General features: G+C 45.5%; 1 protein-coding gene across 1 annotated transcript; it reads left to right on the forward strand.

Moving 5' to 3' along the window:
- Positions 1 to 10,291: 10,291 nt before the first annotated feature.
- Positions 10,292 to 23,789, forward strand: LOC146344197 (uncharacterized). The gene is made up of 4 exons (XM_084856872.1): positions 10,292 to 10,450; positions 13,185 to 13,675; positions 16,764 to 16,969; positions 22,102 to 23,789. Exons 2-4 carry the CDS (start codon positions 13,307 to 13,309, stop codon positions 22,139 to 22,141), a joined length of 615 nt encoding a protein of 204 aa, XP_084712998.1. The 5' UTR covers positions 10,292 to 10,450; positions 13,185 to 13,306; the 3' UTR covers positions 22,142 to 23,789.
- The last annotated feature ends 3,571 nt before the right edge of the window (positions 23,790 to 27,360 follow it).

The raw sequence follows: 27,360 nt of genomic DNA on the forward strand, positions 1-27,360 counted from the left end.
ACCTCATGATGTCTTCTCCTGGTCTTTAATTGAAGTGTGGGAAGCCGAGGAGACTGCATGCTGCTGGAGAGATGAGTGTGCAATCAGGGATGTCGCAGGCTTCCAACTGGGTCCGGGAGTCCGGGTCCGTCAGGGCCCCTTCCTCGCCCGCAACCCCCGGACTGTGCCTGCCAAGCTGTTGTCCTCGCTCATGCCCACTCGTGCCCGCTCATGCCTTCCCAGACTCACCACAATCCCATCCAGTAAGCGCCCACCATTTTCCCGCCTTTGTTTTCTAACCAAAAAAGGCAGTTTTGAAAATGCGCATATTTAAATATGCGCAGTTTGGGGCCAGGAAAGCTTAGTAGGCGCAATATTAGAGGCATTATGCCTCTAATGTTGTGTATATTAAGCTTTCCCATCAAGCATAGGGGTGCTTGAGGATTTCATTTGGCCCACACTTTTAAGCTAACTGGCCTGATTCACACTGCCCAGACAAATACACAGCTGTCCTTTTGTTTTCATACTCCTCTGAATGTTGTGACATGGTACTTGGCTGCAGCAAACACACAGCCCCATGCATTCCCATCTGTGGCCAGTTAAATGTATCAACTGATGCTAAGACTAGGGATATACAAAAGTCACTTACCTTTTCGAAGGGTGACATTCGCGGTGGGGGGGAGGCGCTCCGTCCCTCCCCCCAAAATTCTCTCCGGCCGGCTCCGCTCCATGGAGATTCCACGGAGCCACTGGCTGGGGCTGCCCGCAGCCGGACATCTGGCCGCTGGGCAGCCTGCAGGGATGCAAATGGCGGTTGCTGTAGCCACTGCCATTTGCGTACCTGTATTTTGCCGTGATAGGCTACATAAATATTTACGTAGCCTATCATGGCAAAAAAAAAAAAAACAGCAAACGCAAATGGCGGCGGCTACGGCGGCCGCCATTTGCTTTCCTTTTTTTTTTTTGCTGTGATAGGTTACGTAAATATTTACGTAGCCTATTACAGCAAAAAAAAAGGAATGCAAATGGCGGCCGCCGTACCCGCCGCCATTTGCGTTCCCTTTTTTTTGCTGTGATAGGCTACGTAAATACTTACGCAGCCTATCACGGCTTCCGCAGGGATGCAAATGGCATCCGTGTGTTAGCCGTGATAGGCTGCGTAAGTATTTACATAGCCTATCACGGCTACAGTGATGAAGGGAATGGCGGCCGCAGACGCGGCCGCCATTCACAAAGCAGCGCAAACGGCACCAGGTAAGTGTCCCGTTTTGCACGCCTTTTGTGGGGTGGGGGGACAGGGGCTTTGTTCCACCACAGATTTTAGGGGGCCAAATGCACTGGCATTCGGCCTCACTGAGATCCGTGGCGGAATTCTCTGACATCCCTAGCTAAGACCCTGTGAAATAGGTAAGTCTCCTGCCAAGTGCCCTGGAAATGCTGGAGCTCTTGCTCAGGCTCTAAAGGGGATTGTGCAAATATATAATAGAGTATAGTATGCAGGCCCTGTGTCAATTATTATTCTGAGTCTGGAAAAAGAATGTACAATTCTAGATATTGTACATGGTTTTTATGCTAGCTAGCAACCACACACTTTACTATGTGTGAGCATACTCCTGCATTAGGCACTTTAATGTATATAGACATAGCCTGATTTTGAGGGTTGTGTTGTATATCATGCATGTTGGATTATAAACATTTTGCATTTTTAAAACATGTATTTCTGGGTGCTTCTCTTCATTTTGATTCCCAAGTGTAGAATTCTGTTCTTCACTGGTGTGCATTTCTTCATCTGCAAGAGAAAATTAATTATAATTATTCTTGACTATCAAATACTTCAAATAAAGAGCCTGTAATCCAATCTGTCATTCACATTAACCAACAGCTATGTCAGAAAAGTACAGAGCTACTTCTAGGGTTATGATATAGAAGCACTGATATTTATTTTAATGGAATAAGGGGGGAAATTGAAAGGAAACTGTAATTAACCTGAATGTACCAAGGCATGAATCAATTCCATTCCCTTGACTAAAAACACATCATTAAAAACAGTTCTTTAAAATAATAATAAAACAGATACAACTTTGATAGTGACTCAATCAAGCTACATGTTACTCTGAAGACATAGCTAGCAGCTGCAGCTGTCCTGCTTACTTACTCTAAAGTAAGCACAAGGGCCCAATCCAGATTGTGATTCTAGTGGGGATGGGGTTTGTGGGGGCTTTAACCCTTTAACTCTGTTGTGGCCCCAATCTGGGCTGGGGGGCCCACACCTGTAATAGTCACTTGTTTTAATAGATCACTTTTTAGCAATGAAATTGATGGGCATGGGGGGCTGAGGAAGCTGGAGGCTGGGGAAGCTTGCCTGGGATTTGGGAGCAGGGCTGGCATGAAAGATAGGCATGGTAGGGCACTTGCCAAGGGCCCACACTCAGCAGGGCCCCACTGACCAGAGCCCCACGGAGCTGCTCCTCTTCACCATTTCAACCTGCCTCTCGCTCTGGCCCAGACAGTGGTGGTAGTGAGCCCCTGTCTACTTGCTGACTGACTCCCTGCCTGTCAAGCAAGCAAGTGGTATCCATGATGTTGTAGTAAAAATGTAACCTAAAAGCCATTGTATGTGCCTTAAGCACCACGTAGCATTGTAAGAGCTGCGCATGCCTGGAATGAGCGGACAGTAACCCTAAGATAAGGTTGCTAAGCAAACCTCTGGCAACCAATCAAAAGTAACACGCTGGCTGAGGAATGCAAGCTAAGTGATAAAACTGCAGCGCGGGGGTTGCCGGGGGTCGACTCTGCTTTTGAGCGTGAGCTCCTTTGTCGAACTGTTTGCAAACAATAAAATCGAGTTGGACCCAGCCTGAAGTTGACTCTCCTCTTTGGGGCAAATTGGACTAGCCTCCAGGGGGCGAAACTAGCATTTTGTGCAACAAACTGACGAGCAGCCAGGAGTCCCTTGGACCACCCTGGGGTCAAATGACAGAACCGGCAAAGGTGCCTGTGGGGCGCGCCGGACCGCCTTTGAGGTCTGCCACGGCACCAGAGAACGGGGGTCGGGACACCCAGGAGGTTAAAGGCGTGGACTCCATTGATTGAGTCAACCAGGCTGAACGGGTCTGAAGAGATGGCACTAGGGTGTTGGGCAGAGTAAGTACTTGATTTCCCTTCTGTCTTTCTGTTTGAGTTGCCTTCAGAGCGTCTGAGGTTTGTCAGACTCTGTGTAAACGTCTGAGGTTTGTTAGACTCCGTGTAAGTGTCGGAGGTTTGTCAGGCTCCGTGTATGGTTTCAAACAGAGGTAGGCACAATGGGGGCAGGTAGCTCCCGTTTAGAAAGCTCTGCCACTCCCTTGGGATGCATGCTAAAGAACTTTAGCAAAGTCAAAGAAAATTATGGCACTAAGATGTCAAAAGGCAAGCTGGTTACACTCTGTCAATTGGAATGGCCGTCATTTGGAGTCAACTGGTCAGATATCGGCTCCTTTAATGAGGCCACAATTAGAAAAGTGCATGTTATTGTTGTAAATGATGGGCACTGGGATCAGTATCCCTATATAGACTCATGGTTGAGTTGCGCTTTGAACAACCCTTCCTGGGTGAAACAATGTAAAGGAGAGATGTGCAAACAAATGCTGGCTGCAGACCCTCGGAGAATGAAGGGAGGGAAGGGAAAGCCAATCTTAGAGGGAGAAGACGAGATAGACTTGGCGCAAGGTTTGAGGGGGCAGGATCGTGATCGTGCAATTTCGCCTCAACCTCCAGTAGAAAGTACCCTAACGGTGGCCACAGCCTCTCAACCCCGGCCAGCCGGGTCCACATCGCAAAGTCTCTCTCAACCACCACCCTATGATGGAGAGTATAACGTGACTCCCTCATGCCCTGCCGACTCCTCTTCTGACCAAGTCCCAAGACAAGTGGCCCAACCCAGCTCACCAAGACCCCTGCGGGACCCATCCCAGTTAGCAATACATTTTTCTCCTCTGGCTGAGCCTAGGGCTACCCGAAACCCGCACCCTAAATACCAGTGCCCGATGCGAGAGGTAATGACAGGGGAGGGGCAGACTGCATTTGTATATGTGCCCTTCAGCACCGCTGATCTCAATTGGAAAAATCAGAATCCTTCCTTTAGAGAAGACCCTGATAAGATGCAAAGTTTATTTCGATCTGTGGGGCAGACGCATCGTCCCACATGGGCAGATGTGCAGATGATGTTGCAAACCCTACTAACGTCCGAGGAAAGGCGCCTAGTGCAAGGCACCGCTAATAGGATCGCTGAGGAGCGAGTAGCAGGAACTACTAGGGACCCCCATGAATTATGCCCCCAAGTAGACCCTGAGTGGCGTCCCAACGACCCCAGGGACCGAGAGCGGAGTCAGGACTATTTGGGAATAATAGCGGAGGCATTGGGGAGAGCTGTGCCACGTGTGACTAACTTTTCAAAGTTGTATGAAGTCTGCCAAGAGAAGGATGAAAATCCCTCTGTGTTCCTAGGACGGTTGTTTGATGCATTTAGGAAGTTTAGTGACCTAGATCCTGAAGTCTCAGAAAACCAGCGCATGGTAAATACAATGTTTATAGGGCAAGCAGCACCAGATATAAGAAAGAAGCTGCAGAAAGCTGAAGGAGCCGTGGGCAAGCCACTCTCCGAGTTGGTAGAGATTGCATATAAAGTGGGCAACCGAGAGCAAGTAACAGAAAGAAGGGAGACAAAATGCGGCGAAAAGCAACTGGCGATGCTAGCAGCCGCCTTGAGTGGCAGCTCAGGACGCATAGAGCCTCAGCAGAGGCAAGAGGGGGGGCAGAAGAAGGGAAAGGGCCGCCCGAGGTTTGACGAATGTGCATATTGCCGAGAGAAGGGACACTGGAAGAAGGACTGCCCGCTGAGAAGGCAGAGATTGAAGAGCCAGGGGGAGGGGTGCCAATTGAGAGCAGACTCCTCTGAGGAATGTAGCTGAAGGAGACCGGGATCTAAAGCCACCACCCTATGAGTAAGTACTCGGGAAGATCCCATGGTAAAGATAAGGGCCGGTGGCAGAGACTATGAGGCTCTGGTAGATACTGGAGCCACCTTTTCCATGATCCCTGCAAAAAAAACCCTCGCCAAAGAAAGCGGACGACACGTGACAATAGAAGGAATTGAAGGAAGAAAGGCTAGATTGCCTGTATGTGAGCCCCTCCTCACAAAGATCGGAGACAATAGACTAGAACATGCCTTTGTGGTCTCGCCCACATGTCCGGTTGCCCTTCTGGGGCGGGACTTGCTGACGAAGCTGCAAGCTGAGATCTTCTTTCGTGGGGATCAGATTGTAGTACAGCTACCAGTGAAGCAGAGCTCAAATTACCAGATGGCCCTCCAGGCAACTGAAACTGTGTCAAAGGCCAAGGGGATTGAGCTCTTAGAAAATGTTGACCCGTGTGTATGGGCAGATGGAACCCCAGCTCGGGCAAAGTATGTAACACCAATCAAAATTCCCCTAAAGGAGGGAGAGCTGCCTGTGTGTGTGAAACAGTATCCTTTGAAGAGAGCTACTTGTGCAGGCTTAAACCCGCTTATTGAAAAGTTTAAGAAGTATGGCTGGCTAGTAGAGGGCTCATCCCCCTTTAACACCCCAATATTGGGGTTGCTCAAACCAAACAGCGCCTCCTACAGGCTGGTGCAAGACCTGAGAGCCATAAACAAGAAAGTTTTAGTGGATCATCCCCTGGTTCCGAACCCCCACACCATTTTGACCCAAGTTCCAGCAAATGCAAGGGTGTTTTCCATCCTAGATTTAACAGATGCTTTCTTCTCTATCCCACTGCACAAAGACAGCCAGAAAATATTTGCATTCGAATGGGAAGACCCAGATACTTATCATAAAACTCAATTGTTATGGGCTGTGTTGCCCCAAGGGCTCGTTTCAGCCCCCCACATTTTTGGATTAGCATTGCAGAAGGATTTGGAGCAGTGGAGAGACAAGCACCAGGAGGTGGCGCTGTTGCAATATGTTGATGACCTGTTGATAGCGAGCCCTAGCATGCAAACGGGGAAGAGAGCAACAGAGTCTTTGCTGAACACCTTGGGAGAAAGGGGGTACAAAGTATCACGAGAGAAGGCTCAAATATGCCAACCAAAGGTCACTTTCTTAGGCTATGAAATTGAAATGGGAACAAGAGCCCTGAGCAAAGATCGAATTCAAGCTATACAAAATATGCCTGCTCCTAAAAGCCCAAAGGAGTTACGAGCCTTTCTAGGTCTGACAGGGTTTTGCCGAATGTGGATTCCTGATTATGGGGGAGAGGCTAGGCCCCTGTATGAGTCTCTTACCAAAGAGGGCCTCGCAAGTTGGAAATGGACCAAAGAAAATCAGCATGCATTTGAACTATTGAAGACTGCGCTCTCACAACCTCCAGCACTCATGATTCCAAATGGGCGCAAGCCCTATAGATTGTACATGCATGAGAACAAGGGAGTTGCCTCGGGAGTCTTGACTCAACCAGTGGGCCCGACGTGGAGGCCTGTGGGCTATTACTCCAAGGTCCTGGACCCTGTAGCAAAAGGGTGGCCAGCATGTCTGAGAGCCGTTGCGGCCACTGCTACCCTTGTAGAGGAGGCACAAAAGATTGTCATGGGAGCTAACATGGAGATACACACCCCACATGGCGTGCCCCAAATCCTTGGAGCAGAGGGAGGAAAGTTCTTAAACCCTTCCAGACAATCTAGATATGAGATCTTTTCGTTATCTAATCCAGGCCTCACCTATAAGCATACCACGGCCCTGAATCCAGCCACCCTTCTGCCAGAACCAGGACCCCCATGTCATGATTGTCTGGAAGTGTTAACTCAAACAGTATTGATTCGATCCGACTTGACAGATGACCCGCTTGAAAATCCAGAAGAAGAGTTCTTTGTAGATGGCTCAAGCAATGTAATCGATGGCACACGACATACAGGATGTGCCGTGGTAACGCTGACTGAAACTATGTGGAAAGAGAAACTCCCCGCAAGTTGGTCAGCGCAAGCAGCAGAACTCACTGCCTTGACACGTGCACTAGAATTGGGGAAGGATAAAAGAGTGAACATATTTACAGACTCACACTATGCCTTTGCCACCGTACATGCCCATGGACTACTGTGGAAAGAACGTGGGTTCATCACAGCCTCTGGACAGAAGATTGCAAATGGACCGCAGATTGTGGCACTACTGGAGGCTCTCCAACTGCCAAAGGAGGTAGCTGTGGTGCATGTAAAAGCGCATGGCAGAGCCACAGATGAGCACCAGAGAAGGGGAAATGCGAAGGCCGACATGGCAGCCAAAGAAGCAGCGCAGATGGGAGGAGAAGTAGTGTTTCAAGGCTTAGCCCATGAGATACCCCTCCGCTTGGAAGACTATAAAGCAAAATACACCCAGGCTGATGACAAAGCTGCCGAGGAAAACAAGGCCACAAAAAATCCCCAAGGGTGGTGGATAGTCCCAGGAGGAAAAGTCATGCTACCCCGATGGCTGGCAGAAGAAGTGGTAAAACAACTTCATGCGAAGACCCACATGGGAGGCACCGCAATGGGAGACTTACTTGTTCGACAGGTTGTGGCACCGGGATTGTATGTAGAAGCCCAACGAGTCGCAGCAAGATGCCCCACCTGCCAGAAGGTAAATCCAAAAGGGGCCCGAGCGCCACCGCCAATGGGAGGACGACAGTGGGCGCACTACCCTGGACAGGCCTGGCAGATTGACTTCGCAGAGCTTCCAAGGTCAGGCCGACACCAATATTTATTGGTACTGGTGGACCAGCTAACGGGATGGGTAGAGGCCTACCCTACAAGGACAGCTACAGCATCAACAGTGGCACGCTTCCTGCTCCAGGAGCTGATACCTCGGTTCCTGTTGCCTGAGTCTATTGAGTCGGATCAAGGGAGCCACTTTGTGGGAAAGATAGTGCAAGAAGTGTCTAAAGCTTTAGGCATTAAATGGAGACTCCATACCCCATGGAGGCCTCAGAGTTCAGGTCAGGTGGAGCGCATGAATAGGACATTAAAGACAATGATAACAAAAATTTGCATAGAGACCCACTTAAAGTGGCCCCAGGCGCTCCCACTGGCTTTAACTCACATTCGTAGCACTCCACGTAGAGGGATAAAATTGTCACCTTTTGAATTAATGTTTGGAATGCCTCCTAGGGTTCTGCCAGCAGGGTGGAGGGAACAAGTCACTGTCGATTTGGGAAAAACTGAAATTGGAGAACATGTTATTGCCTTGCAGTCTGTTTTGTCATCCCTTCACAGGTTTGCTGCACCATTCCAGAGCCTACCGCTGGATGTTCCGATCCACAACTTCCAGCCGGGGGACCAGGTGCTGCTCCAAAAGTGGAAAAAGGGCCCCCTAACTGAGAGGTGGGAGGGACCATACCAGGTGTTGTTGGTAACCCATACAGCTGTCAAGCTCAGCGGAAATGACAGGTGGACTCACTGTTCCAGAATAAAAAGGTATAACCAAGGTGAGGACACCAGCTCCCAGGGCGTGGTCACTCCGGAAGCTGACCTCCTCTCGGAAGAAGAAGCCTGCAAGCAGCGGGATAAAGACAACTGGCATAGTTATCCTATTTCAGAACTGAAATTAAGATTATGTAAAACAAGGACCAAAGATTAAGTATGCAGCAGCTGTGTCTGTTAGTAATAATCCTAAGGCTAAATATAGCTGTAGGAGAAAACAGCATGCTGTTTCTAGCCAAAGCTGTAGCCAGATACTTGAACCTCTCGAACTGCTGGGTCTGCATACAGGCCGAGAATGAGGGAAAGGTAAGCACATGGATCCCTCATCCTCTGAACCTGACTGAATTAGTACACACCGATTATAGAATACATAAACAAACAAATGTTACTTGGGAAGATGATTTTATCTTAAGTCAAACTCCATCATGGGAAGTACGGCCCCAATTAGGAGAATGGTGCTTCATGCAAAACAGGTCTGACACACATACACACTTTGTAGGAAATAGAAGCTGCAGGAATTATATAGTAAAGGGAGGTGCATGGCATAACAACCACACATCAAAGAGAACTTTTTGTGCAGGATATGCAGATTACATCACCCTTCGGCCCGAGGTTTCAAGGGTGATAGGTGGCCACAAGTGTGTGTTGTGGTCAGTCCCTCATAGTAGCTCACAATCCTTGTTCTATTGCATTCGAAACCAGACAAAAGATCAAAATGCTAGAGCTTGCTATATGAATGGAACTCTCAGCCCGCGTGGAGATTCAACCCTATATTTGGGATATTACAATCAGTATTTGTATCCCCAAAAATATGGCCTAGCAGACAAGTCTTGGCCTGCTTTGACTGGCCATTATTGGATCTGTGGGACTCACGCATACACCCAGTTGCCCGCCAACTGGACTGGCGTGTGTTATCCTGGGATATTAAGGCCCCCATTCACGCTGTTGCCTCAAAGGGCCTCAGTACTGCACCGACTATACAGAATAGATAAAAGATCCCTGAGCATGGAAGACTTGTCTGCTACACAAAGATGGGGAAATGATGAGTGGCCGGCAGAAAGGATAATAAGGTCTTATGGGCCTGCCACTTGGGAACCCAACGTGGTGGGGAGAGAACCCACGTACCTTACTAACCGCATAATCCGGCTTCAGGCAATAGTGGAAATCTTTGCAAACGAGACTGCAAGGGCCATAGATTTAGCAGCCACACAGCTAACCCAACTCCACAATGCTGTCACCCAAAATCGGATGGGACTTGATTACGTGTGAGCAGCAGAGGGGGGCCTTTGTCAGAAGTTTAATTGGACAGACTGCTGCTTGCAGATTGATGACAATGGCGATATCCTTAGGGATATTGCAACCAAAATTAGAAAAATAACTCACGTCCCAGTACAAACTTGGAACGGGTGGAGTACTGACTGGCTGACTTCATGGTTGCCAAACTTTCGCTGGTTGAAGACTGGATTTATGATATTCTGCTTAGTTATGCTAATTTTGTGCTTATTACCCTGCATACTTCCCTGCATTATAGCCCTAGTCAAATGTACAGTAGAATCTGTAGTCAGCAGGGAAATGTTTGTATATTACCAGAGATTAGCGATGGCTGAAGTAGACTAAGTGTTATAAGAAGAAAGCATCTTGAGGGGGGAATTGTAGTAAAAATGTAACCTAAAAGCCATTGTATGTGCCTTAAGCACCACGTAGCATTGTAAGAGCTGCGCATGCCTGGAATGAGCGGACAGTAACCCTAAGATAAGGTTGCTAAGCAAACCTCTGGCAACCAATCAAAAGTAACACGCTGGCTGAGGAATGCAAGCTAAGTGATAAAACTGCAGCGCGGGGGTTGCCGGGGGTCGACTCTGCTTTTGAGCGTGAGCTCCTTTGTCGAACTGTTTGCAAACAATAAAATCGAGTTGGACCCAGCCTGAAGTTGACTCTCCTCTTTGGGGCAAATTGGACTAGCCTCCAGGGGGCGAAACTAGCATTTTGTGCAACAATGTGAAAGAGGTGAGGAATAGCTGTGAGAGACATTGGTGGTGAATAGGTAGACTCACGGGAGGCGGGGGCCTTTAAGGGTGGCCGAAAACCTGGATCTGGCCCTGGTTGGGGGAGCAAGCAAGGAGCAACCTGGGGGGTTGGGTGGGGTAGTGTGTTTGTATGTCTCTGAATGTGATTAGAGGTGATTCAGAAAGAGGGAAGAATGAAGAGGAGAATCTGAAAGAGTGTGGTTTTGTGTGTTTGCGGGGTGAGGTTCCTATTAATTTGGGGAGATCACTTGGTTTGTCTTTCTGTGAAATGAATGTTACAGAAGATGTTTTGTGAATGGGCGACCACCATAGCAGCCATTTTGTGACAGCGCCTATGATGCTTTCTCAAAATTCCAAGTGGAATTTTTTTTTCTTGTTCTCCATCATCTTCACCATTAGGCAATTCAGACAGTTTTATATCTGCATACATTTCAGTTAATAACCATAGGAACATGAGTAGTTAACATGTTCTCCCTCTGGGAGGAGTACCAGCCCTGGCACTGAGGAAATGTTCTAGCTAAGATGAGTTTCCTTTTGCTACTTTAACAGGAAATTCCACCTGACACTCTCTCCCGATGATCCAGCTGTGGACTTTGCACCATTCACTACATATTTCCTTGTATAAAATATGTAATGTTTGAAGTGCCCCTGAAAGGATCAGTTCACACAACATCTCTGTGCTTGGGGGGCTGTGCAGTTGCTTTACAGCTGTCTGAACTAAATGCCACAAGCCACACCTAACTTCACTCTGGAAGTGCACACGGCAGCCTGCGACTGGCGCATGGTGTTAGATGGCTAGTTTACTATGAGGACAGTTTGTTGGTGTGCTGGAGATGCCACTGAATTTTGCCCACAGCAGAACTCTGAGGTAGATATGAACATTTTTATTCAGGCAAAAACAAAAATCCAGGGACATTTGAAATTTGAGGGAAGCAAAAAGAGTTTCGATAAGACAGGCAACATTTCCCAGAGGTGTTCTGCACATCCCTAGTGTGAGCTTTAAACACCAAACCATGCTGGCTAGCCACATACATGCGCACGCGCTCACACACACACACACACACACCGTGGTTGTGAGAACAGTCCCTAAGCCAAAGTCCAGTCCTCCACAAAGAATTTTGCCTGAAACCACCATCATCAGCAGAATCCAGGAGAGGACAGACTTATAAAAAGGCTTTATCATGTAAATTATTCTAACGATGGCTGAATGTGAAGTGCATTTTCACGTTTTTTATGCACGTGAGGCAGACGTGGAGCTGAAATGTTAATCCATACCATTTTTGCAACAGAAAATGTATTTAGGAACTTAGCGAGTTCTCTGAACTTTTTTTCCCTCCTCCTCCCGATAACGTTTCAAGGAAGAGGAGAGGGAAGCGTTCCGTCTTATTTAAACAGATTTGGATTTGCCTATCCACCCCGTTGTGTAATACCCCTTGCTGTGAGAAGATGATTGATAACACTGGCATTAACAAAAAGACGGAGAGAGCTCTGACTGCTAGATTTATTTTCAGTGCCATATAAGAGACAGTGATAAAACGGAGCAAATCAGAATCAAAGCTGAAGAAGTAATAAAGATCCTTGCTGGAGATACGGATGTTTGTTCTGCATGAAAAGGGCCTGTCTGGCCAAGGAGTACTTAGCTGAGTGAGTTCAAAGTAATTACTGACTGGAATGAAAGAAAGGCCACACTCCAGGGATTCCAAAATGCATGTATCTGTATTTGTGCAGGGGGGGGGTGCTATTTTCAGTGCTGGCTCCAGATGAGGGCAGGGCTTATTGTCCTCAGTCCCCACTACCCCAGATGGGCTCACTACCTTGCCACTATCCACTGTCCATTCGTTTATCCTCTCCTTCTGTGCCCAGTCCAGCCAACCACCCAAAGGGAGATCCCTTAGAGATGGCAAGTGACTAGGTAGTGACGTCAAAGAGGAGCAGCAGGGCCAAGAAGCTCCAAGAAACGGTGGTAGACCCCATGTGAGGGTACAGGCCTTAGCGGGTGCCTGGCATTGCCAACCTCCTCATGCCATCCCTGACAGTTTTCATCCGAGCCTTCTCAAATTAACGTCATGCTGAGATGGAGCTTTGCCTGCAGGTAAGAAGGCTGGACAGCAGGATGTGCCCAAATCAGGAGAAGAAAGGGACAGGTGTGGTGAGGTCCTAGGAGAGAAAATAGAAGGGGGAGAAGAAAAACAGCTGGCAGAGAAGAGAGTGGTTCCTTGGGAGCAGGAAGAGTGGTGTGCATGGGAGCGAGAAAGGAGCGGCAAAGCATGGGAGTGAGAAAGGAGTGGTAACGCATGCACTTAGGCAGGGCTGGAATTCAGCATTGTTGGGCACTTGGTGAGACCCATGTCCCAAAAGGGGGCCCACTGCCAGTTCTGAGAGCCCCATGGCATTGCTGCCCCACTTCCTTGCTGCTTCTCCTTGTTTTCCTGGCCTCTCTGAGTCAGCGACCAATAAGAGGAGCAAGGAAAAGGATCAGCAGCTTGTGCTTGCCATGCACTATCCCAGGGTTGCCAAAAAAAAAGCTGGCCTTTGAACAGCATGTGGGCTACCAACCACTTCTGGTGGCCTGTCATACCTCCCCCCACCACCGTGCATGCATTTTCTGCTGCCGAACAAATTGTGCTGACACTGCCTGAACGTTTCCTTGCGAATGAACGTTCCCTTACAAATACTAGCAAGAGATAACCATTTCTTACCTCCAATTTGTACAGGACTTGGACTGGGTAGCCCTTTAAATAGAAGATGCCTTCAAATACAGGACAATCTTCTGACAGCCCTTCAAATAGAGAACTGTCCTCTGTGGAGCAGGACATATGGCCACCCTAGAGTCGAGATGCATTCTAAAGCAGAAGATACCTCAGAAAAGGAGGACCACCTGGACCCTGCTTCAGGACCCCACAAAGCTCAAGATGGCAGTCTGAGGAAGAACACTCTGAACCATGGGCAATCCATAGGTCTGCCTAGCTTTGTATGTGCTCATCTGAGGTCCTTGGCTCCATGGATGCTAGATACCTGCTACCAGCTGTCTCACCTCATGCCAGTCTTTGCTAGGCCTTGGCCAGGCCCTCATGGGCTCATTACTCCACCACAACAGGACAGCAGCTCTGGCCGCTTGAGTTATTCTGCGATCCATTTTACATTTCTATTCTGTGCGAGAGCGTTTTCAGCAGGAAGGTGCACCGATAAGCAATGGATATATATCGTAAGAATAAATTACTGACTCTTCAAAGATGAGGTTAAAAAATGGCTTCAAAGGTAGAATGTCTCAAAGGAAGCTAGAATTGAGAAGGGGAAACCAGTATGTATCTGTGCACTCAATAGGAAACTGCACTGCTGCTGAGATTCTCTCAGTCGCACTTCGCACATCAAACAGTACCTGAGTGTATGGTCCACCAGCTTGCTGGTCCATCTGTTACAATTAGATGTTTACCTGATTTACACTGGCAGTAGTAACATCCATTTAGGATGCCATGAGGGCAAAAAAAGCCGGGGGGGAGGATTTGGAGAGAAGAAACAGTGGGCAGTGTTATGGAAAAAATACACCACCTGCCACATCTCCACTCCTGATTGGCCCTTCTTCAAAAAGCGTTGTCAGGCTGCAATTGTATGTGATAATGTGTAATGTATACTTTGGCCCTAAGATTAGTGACAAATTGTAACACTTTGAGAAGAGGTGCTTAAGGACAAAGGTTTTGTTATGCAATTGCCCTGATTTGGGACTGGCACCAAGGGTAGGCATGGTTGGGCACCTGCCAAGGGCGTACTGACAAAAGCCCCTGGAGTTGCTCCTCCTCCTCTTCAACTGCTTGCTCACCTGCCTCTCGCTCTGGCCCAGACGACAGTGGCGGTGAGAATGAGGAGCAGTAGATACCACAGCCTACTTGCTCACTGGCTCTCTCCCTCCAAGAAAGCAAGTGGTAGCAATGATGAGAAAGAGGATGCTGGCTGAGCCTGATGAGAGCTGAGGTTCAGAACATCTGGAGGGCACCAAGTTGGGGAAGACTGACCTAGAGATAGGCAGCATTAGACCCACACAATACCAAGCTTTTCAATGAAAATCTCCCCACCCCTTTTCTCATTGAAAAGCTTGTGAGTAAGGGCATTTCTACATAAGGCTGTTATCCCACACCTTTACTGAGGCTTCTGCTTCCAGATTCTTTGTGGGATTAAGATCGGCTCCTTTACATGTGCTTTTTTTTCAGGGGGTTCCTTTCTCTACCTTTCTATATGTTTCATTATACAAATATACTAGATGGTGCTGTGGTATAGTGGAATTGCACAATTACGTGGGGCTTTATAACATGTTTTCTAAATAATAGCAGACTTTCCTTGTTAGGGCAAAAAAATGCGCTAATGGTTGCAAAGAGCAGGAGAAGCCCTGGAGGATGACGACATCATGTAAAGGATCCACAGACTACCATGACTGAGCAAGCACAAGTGCACAATAAAAGGCTCATGTAGAAAGGCTCTAAGTCACCAAGCATCAGGGGTCAGTCATTACCCGGACACAGTTTTGTTTCCTTCATCTTTCATTCACACCAACATCCTCCTCCTTTATAGTTATCAAACAAAAGCTCTCTCTTTTTAAATAGACTATTCATTAATATTAAAAAATAATTCAGGATATAATAGTGTTTGCCTTTGATGTAAGATGTGCCATGATAAGCTATTAGACAAGAAGAAATGAAGGCTCCTTGCTGCTATTCTTCCCCACATTAGTCATCCCTGGATTTGAGTTGCGTTCAGGATATGAGATCCCTTTCACAGAACAATGAAATATGGGCCACTCAGTTTTCCTTTTGCCTTGGTGCCATTACTCCCCCCTCCCCCCCCCTCCATTTCAGAATTCAGGTCAGTGGGTGTGATTAATGAAAAGCACAATGCCAGCTTTTCTAAGCATATAATTATTTTGGATAATTATGACTGATGCCTATAGTTGAAAGGATCACTGGCGGATTCTAGAGTTAAGATGAGAACAGATGAGTTATTCCTTCCGATTGGCAGTACACAGTGTTTTGAAACTAGAAGGTAGGTGGGGGGGCTGGAATCCCAGATTGGTATCCTTCTTGGGAACAGCTGAATAGAGGATCTACAGCATTAGAACTTCTTAACAAAAGATGAGAAGGCAAATTGGTTGGAGAAACAGTAACCAAATAGAAAGCACAATGAAACAAACTTCATTGTTTGAGACAAACTTCCTAGGCAGCACTGCCTTGTCATTTTAAAATATCATTTCTGTATATTCTTTCCCCAAAATGCATAGGATTGGGGGGGGGGCAGAGTTTGTGTACAACTAGAACAAGTAGTCACATGCAAAGGACAGCCATCTTTGCATGATTTAGGACTGAGATATTCCTCACTTGCTATTAAAACTAAGGATGGAGGTATCTGTCAATTTAGGTGTCTCTCAGTTTCTCATTTTTCCAGCCTTAAGTTCAGTTGAACTCTTAGAAATATTTTTTTTTAAAGTTCGTATGAACAGTCATATGCATTTTTGTGCACATTTCTCCTAGTACATTTATTTTGTACACAAATTTGTGAAACGTACACATTTTTACAAGCAATTTTGCTACTGAAATGCACATTTGATTTGAAGATTATTTTCATGAATATATGCATTTTTGTAAATGTGCCTCTCCCCCTGAGAGGCACATTCTTCTACACATTTTTTCATTGGGGAACTTTTTTACAAAATTTGGAGAAATTCAAATTTCAAAGGATACCTGAGTTTTTGGTTCGTGTATTGGTTTCAAAATTGGGTCAGTTTGCATTAAAATGTGATCCAAACTGTTTTCTTCCCCATCTCTGATGATCTTGCAGCTGCTTAAAGTTTCATGGCAGCTTGTTGCAGAAATCACTGGTATTTTGTGAAGGAAACACATGAGTCCTATTCACGCTCCCACTTCACACAATTCCAGTCACATGTGGCATTGTGGGAGTGTTCATCTTGGCCCCACTCTCTCCATTTGCTGGGGGTGGGGGCTGAATATCTAAAGCGGGGAGCCATTTCTATTTCTGGGGGCTCCTCAGGCAATTTAGAACTATGGATTATTTATTTATTCATTCATTCATTCATTCATTCATTCATTAATCTATCAAATTTATATACTCCCCAGCTGGGGAATGCCCTTGGGCCAGTTTACAATCATTTAAAAACTAAAGTAGGAAGTCAAGAAATCACTGGGATAACAGGCAGGCATGGCCTTGGTGTACAAAATGAAGCAGGACAAAAGCTAATAGAGTTTTGCCAAGAGAACACGCTGATCATAGCAAATATTCTTTTCCAACAGCACAAGAGACGACTCTACACATGGACATCACCAGATGGTCAATATCGAAATCAGATTGATTATGTCCTTTGCAGCCAAAGATGGAGAAGCTCTATACAGTCAGTCAAAACAAGACCTGGAGCTGACTGTGGCTCAGATCATGAGCTGCTTCTTGCAAAATTTCGGCTTAAATTGAAGAACGTAGGGAAAACCACTAAACCATTCAGGTATGACCTAAATCATATCCCTTATGAATATACAGTGGAGGTGAGGAATAGATTTCAGGGATTAGACCTGATAGACAGAGTGCCTGAGGAACTATGGATGGAGGTCCGTAACATTGTTCAGGAGGCAGCAACTCAATCCATCCCAAAGAAAAAGCAATGCAAGAAAGCCAAGTGGCTGTCTGATGAGGCTTTACAAGTAGCTGAGGAAGAAGGGAAGCGAAAAGCAAGGGAGAAAGGGGAAGATATATCCAACTGAATGCAGAGTTCCAGAGAATAGCAAGGAGAGACAAGAAGGCCTTCTTAAATGAACAATGCAAAGAAATCGAGGAAAACAACAGAATGGGAAAGACTAGAGATCTCTTCAAGAAAATCGGAGATCTCAAGGGAACGTTTTGTGCAAAGACGGGCATGATAAAGGACAAAGAAGGCAGGGACCTAACAGATGCAGATGAGATTAAGAAGAGGTGGAAAGAATACACAGAAGAACTATACAGGAAAGATCTGAATGTCCCTGATAGCCATGATAGTGCGGTCACTGAACTTGAGCCGGACATCCTCGAGAGTGAAGTCAAGTGGGCCTTAGGAAGCATTACTAACAACAAAGCTAGTGGAGATGACAGTCTTCCAGCTGAGCTATTTAAAATCCTAAAAGATGATGCTGTTAAAGTGCTGCATTCAATATGCCAACAAATTTGGAACACTCAACAATGGCCGCAAGACTGGAAAAGGTCAGTTTACATTCCAATTCCAAAGAAGGGCAACGCCAAACAGTGTTCAAACTACCGCACAATTGCGCTCATTTCACATGCCAGCAAGGTTATGCCTGAAATCCTACAAGCTAGGCTTCAGCAGCATGTGAACTGAGAACTACCAGAAGTACAAGCTGGGTTTCGAAGAGGCAGAGGAACTAGAGATCAAATCGCCAACATTCGCTGCATCATGGAGAAAGCAAGAGAATTCCAGAAAAACATCTATTTCTGCTTCATTGACTACGCTCAAGCCTTTGATTGTGTGGATCACAACAAACTGTGGCAAATTCTTAAAGTGATGGGAGTACCAGACCACCTTACCTGTCTCCTGACAAACCTGTACGAGGGTCAAGAAGCAACAGTAAGAACCAGACATGGAATAACCAAGTGGTTCAAAATTGGAAAGGAGTACGACAAGGCTGCATATTGTCACCCTGCTTATTTAACTTACATGCAGAGTACATCATGAGAAATGCCGGGTTGGATGAATCAGAGGTCAGAATTAAGATTGCTGGGAGAATTATCAACAACCTCCGATATGCAGATGACACCACCCTAATGGCAGAAAGCGAAGAGGATCTCAAGAGCCTCTTGTTGAGGGTGAAAGAGGAGAGTGCAAAAGCTGGTTTGAAACTCAACATTAAAAAAACGAAGATCATGGCATCTGGCCCTATCACTTCCTGGCGTATAGAAGGGGAAGAAATGGAAGCAGTGACAGATTTTACTTTCTTGGGCTCCAAGATCACTGCAGACGGTGACTGTAGCCATGAAATTAAAAGACGCTTGCTCCTTGGGAAGAAAGCTATGGCAAACCTAGACAGCATAGTAAGAAGCAGAGACATTACCTTGCCGACAAAGGTCCGTCTAATCAAAGCTATGGTTTTCCCAGTAGTAATGTATGGCTGTGAGAGCTGGACTATAAGGAAGGCTGAGCGCTGAAGAATTGATGCTTTCCAACTGTGGTGCTGGAGAAGACTCTTATGAGTCCCCTGGACTGCAAGGAGGTCAAATCAGTCCATCCTAAAGGAAATCAACCCTGACTGCTCATTGGAAGGACATATACTGAAGCTGAAGCTCCAATATTTTGGCCACCTAATGCGAAGAGAAAACTCTCTGGAAAAGACCCTGATGCTGGGAAAGACTGAAGGCAAAAGGAGAAGGGGACGACAGAGGATGAGATGGCTAGATAGCATCACCGATGCAGTGAATATGAACTTGAGCACGCTCCGGGAGAGAGCGCAGGACAGGAAGCCCTGGCGTGCTATGGTCCATGGGGTCACGAAGAGTTGGACATGACTGAACGACTGAACAACAACAACTACTACTACAATACAACAACAACCAAAACAATAAATACAACAATGGGTCACATCCTATTGTGCTCATGTGCTCACAGGACCCACCACTTGCACAATGGAAGTTTGGAACTACTAAAAGTAACACAAAACAAGGAGAAACACTCATTTCCGGAATGGGACAGATCAGTTGACCTCGCAGAAGGGAGCTCCATTGACTTCTCCCAATCCAGAAATGGGTGTTTCTGCTCATGTCCAGGGTTATTTTTAGAAATGCCAAAGCCCTGTCGTGCAAGCGGTGGATCCCATGACAACCAGCAGAAGTGGAGTGACATCATTGGATACTGCCCAATAAAACAGAAAATATTATATGAAAAATACATATGAAAAAATTTAAAGAACTAGCAGTAAAGTTAATGATAAAAAAGAGATTAAAAATTAAATGTCTGTTGAAAGAGGAAGGACTTAACCTGAAGTCTAAATATATACAGCAGGGCTGGAAAACTTTGGAAAGTCTGGGGCCGTTTAAGCCCCCAGGCAACCCTCAGACCATACCTCCCCCCCCACACATGGTGTCAAAAATGTGTGTGTATATAAACACATTTATGTGTATACACACACACACACGGCATTTGGAGCAGGTATGGAATGCCAGAAGAGTCTAAATTAGCTTGGTTTCAGGGTAATTGTTACCTTTTTGATACTCTGTAGTAGCTATGGAGCACACAAAGGGCCAAAAAAGCTTCAAATGGTTGCTCTGGGTGCCATTTTGGTTTTGATAGTTGTTTTGTTTTTACAGTCTGGGGTGTGGCAGGGGCCACACGCTGCCTATGGGTTGCACATTGCTAACCTGCGGTATACAGTGGAGATGCTAGATGGGTCTCCTTAGGAAGAGCGTTCCACAGATGGAGGGCACTACAGAAAAGGCTCTTTCTCTGGTAGCCACCTGTTGCACCATTGTGGGTGGTGGCACTTGATGAGTCTCTGAAGACCATCTTAGCAATTTGGCAGGAACATATGGGAGAAGGGTTCTAAATTGTGTGAGGAGCCTACAGAAGTGGAACAGGCTCCCCGCTGCAGATGTTCAGCCCCCTCAATGTATGTGGATGTTCCATACGAGTGCCTAGACATCTTTAAACCCCAGTGTACACGTGTCTGAGAGACCTGTCACACTGGTATTTCCTGTAGCAACGATGGTAATAATATGTGCAGCTGCTGCCATTCTTAAGTCTAACTTGAAAGCCTGTGGCTAAGTTCTATCTGAGTACACTTAGCCTTTACACCAGGGGTGCAGAACCTCTTTCAACTTGAGAGCTGAATTCCATTTTGAAGAAGCTCTCAGTGGCTGCATTCCACTGGTGGTGGGGCCAAATGCAGTAGGAGATGCCAAAATACCAAAAATATCAGCATAGTTTAGCTTAAAGCTCTTACTGCCAGTAACCAAGCTTTAGGAGAGGTGTTTCAAACTTCTAGAATTGGAGGGGGGTGGATGCAAAAGCCAGGAAAACACCCAAACCAGCTGAGTGAATACTGGGTATTTGTTTCAGCTCTTGTAACTTCTTTCTACTTGTGCTTCTATGCTGAGCCCAAATCTGTAGGCTCGTTGCATCCTATGAAGGAGCTGTTCTTATATTGTGAACTTTTGCATACTCTGATTACTTCTAGTTTGGAATTCTCACAAACGGCAGCTGAGAATGTGATGTGTGACCCTGAGGCGGTACACCTACAGTACAAATTGAATAAATAGTCATTAGGCAAAATTATCATTGGTTGGTGCTCCTCTGGGCTCACTCTTTGGCCTTCTGTTCTTCTATACAGTTCACGCAATTCCTCTTAGAGTAGTATGATATACAATTGATGTTATGGTATGCAGGATGGAGTGATTCCGTTGCCATCGGCATTTTTCAGCCTCCCTTGGCAATGGTGTTCCGCTGAACTAAATGACTGAATGCCCATAAACCACCTGTGCTTTAAAGCAGTTCTGTTTAAGCATTTTTAATAGCTAAGATGCCAAAGGTTTTTTTTTACAAATGAGATGGAATTAATCTGAGGTTGAATGACAAGCTTTGTATTAAGGATGCTATGTGTCCTCCATATAACAGAAGGTAGCTCTTTTGTCCCAGAAACAAAGGAGAAAAATAAATAAGGAGCAACATGAATCAGGCAAGATGTTCAGTTTTTATGCTGTTTTTCAGACTTTATTGTCCCCTCACATTTCCCTACTATCCAAAAATAATTAAAAGAACCCTAATTAGTCCTCATGGATTTTTATTTATTTATTTATTTGCATTTTAAAGTTCTCTGTGGCCCCTTGTTTATAATTAAGGAGACTTTATACCCTTTGAAAAGTTACTCTGTACAGGGTTTTTCTTCTACGAATATTAGGAACTGAACTCCATATGGAGTTTCAAATTAAAATTTCAAAAACAGCCACCTTTCACCCTAGTGCAGGATGAAGCATCTGTAAATGTGTAGGTGGTGGCAGTAGGTTATTTTGAGGGATGGTAGGGGAAGTCTGCACTCTGAGGGCAGGCTGAGTTACCTACCCAATGACCTCGAAGGACCAGAGCCTTATAGAGGAACCCTGGAATGTCACAGCCATGCTACTTTTTTATATGACCAGTTGTCCTCAGATGGAACAGAAGGGAATCTAACTCCCCCCCAATTAACCACCCCTCTTTTCCTCATTTTCTCCTCACCTGAGACTATTGATTACCCATCTGATCACATTAAAAATCAGCTACCAAAGTTAATGAAAGGTCACTGATCATGTAACTAACATTGTTTCCCAAATGCCAATTCTTGTGCTCTCTCTTAAAGTGATGACTTTATTTTAATGGAAGGCCGGCTTCAACAGCTTTCTTCTTATGATATAGTTACTTTAGCAAGTACTCTCAAACGCTTTTAAACACAAGAGGCTATTTGTATTTAAAAGACAAGTTGCGTTAGGGAACTGTTTAATTCTGCAGCGTCTTTTGTTAAGCTTTCATTGGCAAGAGTTTTCCTATGCTATGTAGAAATAATGTTTTTCCCTATTATTAGAGGCAACCTTTACCCATTTATTAATCTCTGCCGTTGTATCCCGTAGGCATGAGATATCCCCTAGCAACTTCAAAGACAGAGATTAAAGTCCACCTAATTAACGACAACAGGTACAGCACTTTGAAGACAGAAAGCAGTGGAAGAAACCAGGTGGCAGAATACTTAAATGGGTTTTGACAGCACAGTTTCTAGAAGAGATGCTGGGGCAGAACTCACTCTGAAGAAACGACCCTTTGATCTGGAAGCTTTTTTACCTAAACCCTGATATGTGGGATTCCTCTGTAGTAAGTTTCAGTAGTAGTTTCAGTAGTAAGAGAAATACTCTCTGCACTTACTCAGAGGCACTTTCATCTATTCTTACTCTGTACTAGCCTTCCCCAACTGGGCACCTTCCAGACATGTTGGACTACAGTTAGGGCCAACACTTCTGAAGTTAGGGCTACAACTTCCCCCAAAGACCTGCCCGTTTACTACTGCCCTCAGAGAGCCAAATTTCTGCTATATTTTGTACAGTGCTAAAAAAAAATGTGTTTCTTTGATCTGAACATACCTCCTGACTCTTGCAACAGCGAAAAGTGCAGCACACAGCCAGCAAAAATGGGATTTGCAGATCATGGTTTAGAGATGCCGATAGGTAGACATACAACAGAGTAAAATAGTTCGTACCTGGACAGCAGGCAGCTGAGCAGGCAGCTGAGCAGTCACCGTCCTCCCCACTATGGTCAGATGTATTGCACTCCTACGTACATTATAGTAATCATTTCTAAATTTGCATGTATACATATAAATTAGCATATGCAAATGTTATGCAAATGTCTGTCCTCTTTTGTCCTCATTTTTGGTGATGCTGAAGTGGCCCCCAGCCACCCGCAGATCTGGCTTGGCCTGAACCATGGGCCGCTCTTTCAGCTGCAAGGAGGCCAACTACCCTCTGTCCTTTAGCAGCTTCCCTCCCTCTCTCTGCCTCATCTGAGCAAACAGCGGGGATGAGATGGCTCAGGGAACAGGCTGACTTATGTTCCCAGCCCTGGAAATGTGAGCAACATGGCCACATTAGTGCCAAAGGCCATTTTTCTTCGAGTGCTTCCTTCTCCTATAAATCAGTTAAGTGTTAAGAACTGGCACTTGGGAACCATATATTGTTATTGATTGTCTCGCTGTGCTCTCATTAATGTCAATGTGAAGCCCACATATTTGCTAACGACCTGTGGTCCTAAGCGAAGCTCCTGTTGCCCTGTGCCTCTAATATGCCATCTCTTTGAATTTTACACAAAATCCTTTCCTATTAACACATCCTTCCATTAGTTTTCAGGCCTCTCTTTCTGATGATGTGGGCTTTAATAATGCTGAATACTTAGGTGAAGAGGAATAAAAGTTTGGTTTGTTATTATTTCTGGCAAATACTAAACTCGGGTGTTATTAAAAGTTGTCAAAAGTGTCAAATTAAAGGGAAACGGCTCAATTTTTCCTTTTTAATGCATATCATTTTGTTTCAGCTCCTCCTTCCCTGGGATCCCAGCTGTTTATTAAATCATACGAATATAAAAATCTCTGCATTACAGAGAAGTTAAAATTTCTGATGTGTCTAGAGGCAACATTTGAGTGACATAATTAAACTGTGGTGGACTGTTTTAATTATATTAATTTGAATTATGCACAGTACATTTTAATTACATAGTCTGAGGATGAGTGTCTCCCATCGATTAAAATTCTCTGTGATGCATTTGCATAATGGACCCCCCCTCCTTTTTTCTTGTGTGCAAGGTTACATTACTTGATGGCTTCATTAGTCATGAAGGTGGAATTTTAATTTCATTTTCATTTCGTTTATAGCAAGTGTGGGGGAATGGAAATGAATTCATTACTCCCCCACTTCGAAAATCCATTTTCTCATCTAAAGTGGGCTTAAAATGATCAAACATTTTATGTGATTGCCTTGCCAGATGGGATAAACAATATGAACATAGTGGTGTCCACTGACTCAAATATCTCAAAGGTAACATGGTGTGGTGTGTGCTCATTCAGAACAATGGCTTCAGCTTCCTCTTAAAGAACTCGCATAAAACTCCATTGATTGGGCAGACTTTAGGAACAAAGACAGCTGCCTTATACCGAGCCAGACCATCGGTCCATCTACTCACTGTGGTCTGCATTGACTGGCAGCAGCTCTCCAAGGTGTTTCCCATCACCTGCATAGACAACAGTGAGTAGATGGACCGATGGTCTGGCTCAGTATAAGGCAGCTTCCTTCGTTCCTCAAGTCTGCCCAATCAACGATGCTAATGGATCCTATCCCATTGAAGATGCCACTGTCTGAACTGGCACTGAACTGCAGGCAAAACATGTGGTCTGCCACCACACTTTGGCCTCTCTATTAGCAAACAGGCTAATAGAGTATCTATTAGGCTGTTGCCAGAGCATAGGCTGTTGCGAGAGCATCTAACAGCAGGGTTTAGTCTTGCCACTTCAAATGGGAAAGGAATCATATTGACTCACACAATGTTTCAACCTGGATAAATGCTCACAAAGGTGCAGACACTGATGGGATAGTGTCCAATGTTAATCCTACATAGAGTAGATCCACTGAAATGAATGAGATTTACGTTAGCCACAACTAACTTAAGTCCCATTAATCTCAATGGTAGTATCCAATGTTTGTCTTATTTAGAGTAGATTCATTTAAATGAATGGGACTTCAGTTAGTCGCAACTAACTCAAGTCCCATTCGCTTCAATGGGTCTACTCTACATAGGACTAACATTGGACCACCTATGATCATCTCCTTTTTTTTTCCTCCACCCAACAATTTACAGTAAAATACAAAGAAGCTGGGGGATGAGCCATTGTTTGCCTCTGTCCGCACAGATAACTGGCAACAGAATGGGGAGAGCATTGTTCTAGGGCTGGTGTCCCAGGGCAGCAGCACTTCAGCCATGCACCCTTATGCCAGCCCCTATCTGGAGAGGGCATAATTAAATTACAGCCTTCGTTCCCACAAGACATAAAGGATAAGGCTATCAGTGGCTATTAGTCATGATGGCTATATATTACCTCCAGTATCAGAGGCAGTATGTGAGCTGCTATGGAAGATGAGCAGAAAGGTGTTATTGCACTCATGTTCTGTTTGCGGGCTTCCCATGGACATCTAGTTGGCCACTATGGTAAGACAATGCTGGACTATATAGGCCTTCGGTCTGATCCAACAGAACTCTTATGTTCTTATGACATAAGGACTGATTTCTTCCTTTCCTCAAAGATGTTCACTCCCTTGAAAGGATAGACTTACAGCGTAAAGTGCTTCCACTGCAAAATCTCTCAGATCTTGCTTCAGGCAACTGTAGCCCCACTTTGGCCCCTGGGTCTATCCATCTATTCTATGCTTAGCCTAACAATGCCAGTGGCTACTTTTGCCTCCTGGACATCACCTCCTTCCTCTCTTCCTCTCTCTGAGTACTTCCAAGCCACTGCCCTTTGTATGTATGCAGCCTCTGCCTACATCAAGCCAACAGGTCCATAGTCACTGCAGTGATAAAACAGGTTTCTGTGAGGCTGTGGCATGCCCCTTTAGACAGTATCCTGCTCAGCAGGAAGGAGTCCTTGTCTTCTGAACAGGTCTTGTTCGGTTTGATGATGTTACTGCCACCTTCGTAACCTTTACTACAAGTTTTATTCCCCAGGCAGGGGAGAAAAATGTGGGGGGGACCAGCAGCACCAGTAGCCAGGCTGGCTTGCCCCTACTCTGGATAGTGCATCTTGGGGGGGGGGGCAGCAGCCAGAGCCCAGTCAGAGCTCTGAAAGGGTCACCACCATGTTCCCAAAGTTCATGTTCTTATATTTAAAAAAAAAAATCACTTCTGCTGATTTTCGAAGAGACTTTGCCTATCAATTGTTTTCCCTTGTGTACGTCAGATGACCATAAGAAGAATATGATCAGGTTAGGCTATATTCTTTTTTAAAAAAAAAAAATGTTTGCCTCATCTTACCCTTCCTTTTACGAATGGGGAAAAGGGCTGCCAAAATGATCAGGAGGCTGGAACAACTCCTCCATAAGGAAAGGCTTCAATGTTTAGGCTATTTAATTTAGAAAAGAGGCAAAGAAGGGGGGAGGTTTATAACATTGTATGGAGTAGAGAAAGTGGAGCAGTGCAATAAATAAGCTCCACTGAGCTCAGTGTGACTTACTCCCAGGTAATGTGTATTGCAGCCAAAGAGAGGTTTATTTTTTTCTTCCCTTAATGAGAAGAGCCTCAGGTCATCCAGTGAAGCTGAATAGTGGCAGATTCAGGACAGACAAAAGGAAAGTACTAGGAGAGAGGGGTTATTTTGCACTTTAAAAACCTATACGAGAGATTAGGGATAGTAACCTCCTAACTGTCCCCTTAAACACCTTCTGGTTAGGATCTCTAATCCCCCTGTGTGGCTTGACAGTACTTTTACCTTTTGTTTTAGTTTTTGAGAAAAGGAAACTTTATGCATGGCTAGCACAAAAGCCACTGGATCTGACTGTCTGAAATATGGCAGGATCAGTTACCTTCATAGGGGCTGCCAGGTCCCCAAATCCATGCACTTATATGGAAGCACAGAAAAATTATAGCTCTTTGCTTTCGCAGATTTTTTTTTTTTAAGCCAGTTTTACCTGTGGGTAGCACAAAAGCCACTGGACCTGACTGTCTGAAATGTGGCAGGTTCAATCCATAGAGACTGCCATGTCTCCAAATGCCATGCATTTATCATATAAAGTGAAAAACATATGGCCATATCTGTTTTCCAGTGCAAGTCAGGGAAAAATGTAAAATCCGAATAATTCTGCTTTCTGAATCTTGCTTCTGATCCGGGTCTGAAACGGGTTAGATTGGGTCTGGATCAATGCTAAGTGGGTTGGGGCTGAATCCAAAGCTCCAAATCGGCCTCTGAAGCAGGTTGGGAGGGGGGGTGTCTGCGCACAGCCCTAGTTTTTATTGTCTTACAGTTTAAATCTTTTTTTGTTAAGAGGACAGTTATCAAAAAGCAGGCTGTAGTTCAGTGGTAGAGCACCTGCTTTGTATGCAGAAGGTCCCAGGTTCAACCCCTGGTGTCTCCAGATAGGGCTAGGAAAGAATCCTGCCTGGAACCTTGAAGAGCCACTGCCAGTCAGTGTCAACAATACGGGGTTAGATGGACCCATGGTTTGATTCACTATAAGGCAGCTTCCTATGTTCCTATGACATTGTTAAGTGAACAGTATATAAATGATGTCAGCAATAAATACATAAATCCTAAACTGTGGAGGACTTTAATGGTTGTAACAGCACTTTCAACAGGGCCT

This window comes from Heloderma suspectum, chromosome 5 (genome assembly GCF_057233095.1).
Source record: "Heloderma suspectum isolate Gila_16-S chromosome 5, 16-S_ref, whole genome shotgun sequence".
Lineage (NCBI taxonomy): Eukaryota > Metazoa > Chordata > Lepidosauria > Squamata > Helodermatidae > Heloderma > Heloderma suspectum.

Bases quoted from the DNA above. Each gene is read 5' to 3' on its own strand.
- LOC146344197 (XM_084856872.1), top strand. From the start codon at position 13,307: ATGCATTCTAAAGCAGAAGATACCTCAGAAAAGGAGGACCACCTGGAC. The intron at 13,676-16,763 runs GTAAGAATAAAT...CTTTTCCAACAG, and splicing joins ATAAGCAATGGATATATATC to CACAAGAGACGACTCTACAC. The intron at 16,970-22,101 runs GTATGACCTAAA...TGTATCCCGTAG, and splicing joins AAAACCACTAAACCATTCAG to GCATGAGATATCCCCTAGCA.